The sequence below is a fragment of the Ammodytes marinus genome (assembly GCF_949987685.1).
Source record: "Ammodytes marinus genome assembly, chromosome: 8".
NCBI lineage: Eukaryota > Metazoa > Chordata > Actinopteri > Uranoscopiformes > Ammodytidae > Ammodytes > Ammodytes marinus.
Genome location: NC_137212.1, coordinates 9740329 through 9745132, shown reverse-complemented (window position 1 = coordinate 9745132; position 4804 = coordinate 9740329). Strand labels below are relative to the sequence as shown.

At 40.0% G+C, this 4804-nt stretch overlaps 1 protein-coding gene across 1 annotated transcript; it reads left to right on the top strand.

Moving 5' to 3' along the window:
• Positions 1–411: 411 nt before the first annotated feature.
• On the top strand, positions 412–4446 carry LOC307253984 (regulator of G-protein signaling 5-like; the record flags this gene model as incomplete). Its single annotated transcript, XM_080032207.1, has 5 exons — positions 412–551; positions 785–892; positions 2283–2347; positions 3474–3637; positions 4201–4446. The coding sequence occupies exons 1-5, from the start codon at positions 508–510 to the stop codon at positions 4444–4446; spliced, it is 627 nt and encodes a 208-aa protein (XP_079888333.1). The 5' UTR covers positions 412–507.
• Positions 4447–4804: the final 358 nt, after the last annotated feature.

Sequence of the window (4804 nt, the reverse complement as noted above, 5' to 3'; positions counted from 1 at the left end):
GCCGGTTTCACAGACATGGATTAAGCCTAGTTCTGGACTAAATTGTACTTTCAATGGACAATCTCCATTCAAAATTCCATTTAGTCCAGGACTAGGCTTAATCCATGTCTGTGAAACCGGCCCTAAGTCTCTCACTTTGTCAGGTTCTCAGTTTTATCCACAAGGAAGGACGATTTCACTAATTCCTCAAATTCTCCGTACTCCTTCCTCAGTGTAAACACCTATTGTTTTGGTGGCCAACGATCTCACTGCCTGTACATTTCCTTCAAATTCTCTCCCTCTCTTGTTTTTTTCCCTCTCTCTCTCTATCTGGTGTGATTGGTCAGTTTTCCGTCAGCGTGAACTCTAGAGGTATAAAACCACAGCTGGGGGTGGAGACTCCCGCATCCTGCAGTCTAATACCGGAGAACACTGATATAAAAACACTGCCTGCTCACAATCACAATTTTGTGTTATCTGTCATCATATACGACTCCATTACTGACTTTGGATCTTTAACATTCAACAATGTGTAAAGGACTTGCAACACTTCCGGCATCATGCCTGAAAAGGTAAGAGCACACCAGGTGGAAACAGCACCTGAATTAAAAAATTCAGAAAGTCATGTACTCATTTAAGAAAGCAACAGCAAAATATAGACGAAGGGGAACCATTTGATTATGACTTGTTTACAGTAAGCAGATCTTCATGCAGGCACATCTTTGTGTGGATATTATTTCTACAAACAAACTGAAATCTTCTGAAATGCATCTCCTTCACTGTCGTCTCGTCTTCCTCTCCGCAGCGCCAAAGACATCAAGCACAAAATAAGCCACTTGCTCCAGAAGCCTGAGCCCCAAGCAGCCGACCAGAAGCAGATGAAAGAGAAGACTTCCGCTGCAGCTGCAAAGAGGTCAGAGGAACTCATGTTCCATTTGTGGATCATTGCAAAAAAAAAATTGTTTGTGTTTAATCTTCAGATCTCACATTGAGCTGAACCCCATTCCTGAAGGATTAAGATAAAAGCAGCAAACTCTCTAGTCTCGACGAAAAGTTGTGCAAACAGTATGTTGTAAAAGGAATTCATGATTTGCATTTTCTACCACATGGAGGATACATTTATCCAGTTATATAATAATAAATATAGTCTTCCCGAAAAATGTGTTAATAGTCATCTTTAATCACTTCATGTGTGGACTATTTTGAGTTTGACCTAGATACCTTTCACCTACTTTGATGAAGTCCAAAATGCATTACATTCTTTCTTGACTGGAGGTCTGGATTATATTACTTATATTACTTAACAATCTTTTTTTTTTAAAACTATGCTTTTAACTCTGGCATTAAGATGTGCCGCCTCAGAATTGAAAGTATTTTTATTTCCTCCTTAACTGTTTTTAAATATTTTGGTTCAGTGGCCCTTGCTTTATTTTGGCCTGCTTCTCATTTCATGTGTATATTTGTAATGTGTGTAGTGTGAGTTTGTCTAACATGGAAAACATTTTCTAAATCATCCATGATTTATATTCATTTGACGTACAATTATTCTTAATTTAAAAAGTGTATTACATTTGCTGAAGAAACACATCATGTCTTGTTCTGAGCCTACTGTAACTGTCTTGCATTTAGGGAAGCCTTTTACTGATCTTTAAGAAAGCTGTTTACACACAACTTTTTCCTTTTCCGTGACATAACCCATTCAGAGACATATGTAGTTATTCATTATTCGGCCCACTATCGCCCTTCACAGAGCACGTACTTGCTGCAGAGCATCTTTGATATACGTACATTAATCAGGAATTAATAAATTAGAATTTTCTAATTGCGTTAAGCTATCGATTTGTTTAACTAATGCTGTAATTTCTGACATGATGAAACCTTTGGGAGGCATTCTTGAGTTGTTGCTGTGTAAATGTCAAATGACGCATGTTGGTATGATTCGATTTGCTGCTAATGATCAGTGAATCGGTGCAGCTGAGATCTGGATGAGCGTTTTCTCATTTAGAACAGAGGGAAAACCTCATTACAAAGATGTCTTAACTTTGGACGAATGAGAAAATATTTTAAATACTTTTTGTCTTGTGAAACATGTTACTTGGGATATAAACACTATTTATAAAACTCTAAAGGAAACCACATCCCGAACAATCATGTTGTGTGTCTCTGCAAATCGTCATTTACTGTTATTCACGTTATCCGACATCTGAAATAATTGCATAGATATTGCCGCAGTCCTTTGAAAAATCCTGTGCAGCCTCAGTAACACTCCCCCCCTCTCCCCACCCCACTCATGTGCTTTTCAGAGTTCCCACTGCAGCTGAGGTGGAGAAATGGAAGGAGTCCTTCAGCTACGTGATGAGCAGTGAATGTAAGTGTCACATCATTGTTTCACAACTTAAAAAAAATAAGTTGAAATTGAGCTAGAACAAAACAAATGTGCTTGTGTGGAAATCTGAAGCAAACCCTAAGGATTTTGTCTGATTCAATTAATACTGACACTTCCAGGAGGATGCTTTACTCATTAGTTCTCCAGCAGAATCTCTCTCACGGTTTATAAAAAAAAAAACTCATGATCCCTGCAATCATGGGAATATTATCAGACAAGGCAGTGACCTTCACATTCCTCGATAATGGTTGCCAGTAAGGTTTTGGTCGATCTCAAAACGTGATGCCTAATCAGTTTGCGAGGCCCAAAATTAGAAATCAAACTGCAGCAACATGTGGCATCAACCTACTTACAGTATTTCCTCTTGACACATTAACACTTTTCAAGATGCGGGAGAGACTTGTCTTAGGGAAAAACACGCATCCAAACAGGCGCTCTCAGACGCATTCTCATGGCCTGGTCTTTCTGCTACGTGTCTCCAGGCACTAGTCCATGGCCCCTCAGGGCGCGCCGACCAGTGCACAGTGCGTATGTGTCTGTGTGAGTGTGCACAATCCCTCTTGAGAGTTGCGCTGTGTGAGCGCGAGGACACAGAAAGGGGAGCGATGGCCTTGAGGGAACCAGCTGAGTTTCTGACCCTCTCCGTTCCATGACCTTATCCACTGAACTTCAACATCGTCATCACTTCCTCTTGCCGACTGCCAACTCTCATTAGGCGCCCTCTTCTTTTTTGTATATCTTATCTTGTCTTCAGAGGCCTCCTACGTCCATCTCTTGGTCCAAATGTAGCTTTTTAGAACAGTAGAGATGCCAAATGAATCCATGTGATAAAAATACGACTTCTACAAAAAAGGCTCAGATCTGTGTGCACTGTACTCTGTCATCAACTGGTTTGGTAATTGGAAAAGACTTGTTTATCCAAAAGGACCGGATGCATATGGGCTACTGTATTGTTGCTAGGCTGCACAAATAACACCCGGAAAGTACAACTTTTAAATGAGACTACAATTAGCCTCACCAATGTGTTTTCACAAACCTCTGCACATGTCCTCGCAGGTCTGGAAGGTGTTATGGGGATATTACATTTTTTTTTCTCCATCTTTGTTAGCTGGGCGTATGATCTTCTCCAGCTTCCTGAAGTCTGAGTTCAGCGAGGAGAACATGGACTTCTGGCTTGCCTGCGAAGACTACAAGAAGACTAACCTTTCAGAGTTGGCCACCAGAGCCAAGCAGGTGTGCCAGAAATATGTGGAGGCAGACGCTCCTAAAGAGGTGAGGAGTTTGATTCGAAATCTGAAAACCATGGTGATATCACATGACATGAGCCTCAGGAAAATGTAGCCATAGATTAGGAAAAGTAAATTAAGCTGGTTTATAAGGCATTTCTTCAAAAATTTTATGAGAAAATAAAGCCTTAAAGGCAATATTGTGAATAGGAATGCAACTGCACAATACCTGTAAATACCTGGAGCCTACTACAAAGCTATGCATATGTGCCTATGCAACACTGCTTTACTATGACCACTCAGTCACCTTTCTTAATTAGAGTCATGATCTTTATCCTGAAGTGGGATGTTCAGTATGGCTGAAGTACATTTGGTGCATTACTCAGTTCTTTGGGTTAAGCCTCAATGAAAACAAAATACAAATCAAAATATATTTACTACTATGTTAGAGGGGCAATGGAAGTTAATAAAATGCTTTTCCGATTAACTTTCCTCCGCAAGGCATTTTCCCATTCATACCAGATCATAACTTGGTGCACTTGAAATGCAAATACAATTTTGTTTTCAAATGTTAACCCTTTCTTTCATTCACCTTCTATGTAATATAAGGTAAACTTAGACTCAGCGACCAGAGAAGAAACGATGCAGAAAGTGGAGAACGCCAGTCCGTCCAGTTTCGATGAAGCTCAGAAGATGATCTACAACCTGATGGAGAAGGACTCCTACAGGCGCTTCCTCCACTCCAAACTGATCCAGGATCTGTGTCAGACACAGGACGCCGCTGCTCTGGGGAAAAAGGAGAAGAAATACTGTGACCGTGCAAAGAACAGTCACGCGTTAATTGGCGGTGCATAAATATTAAGAAGGTGACCTAAAGGTGAATGTGACATGTGGTCAAGACTGTATTTCCTTTTTGATACTTTGCTGTGTAGGAGTCTGAAAATATTTTAATATTTTGGCATTCATCATCAGCTGCCATGCATTTTTTGAATCATAAATATGATAGTGAATGATGGTATTATTTATTTATTTTTATAATTGCAATATAAATGTGTATGTTTTTGCAATCGCGGAGCTTAGCTTTTGCTTCTGGTGTCACGGCAAAACATGACCTGCTCTCAAAGTCAGGGCCAAGTTGTATTGATACTAACGACAAAAAAAAAAAAACAATCTAAAGCTACCTCCACCCAACAGACACACTTTCAAACGAACC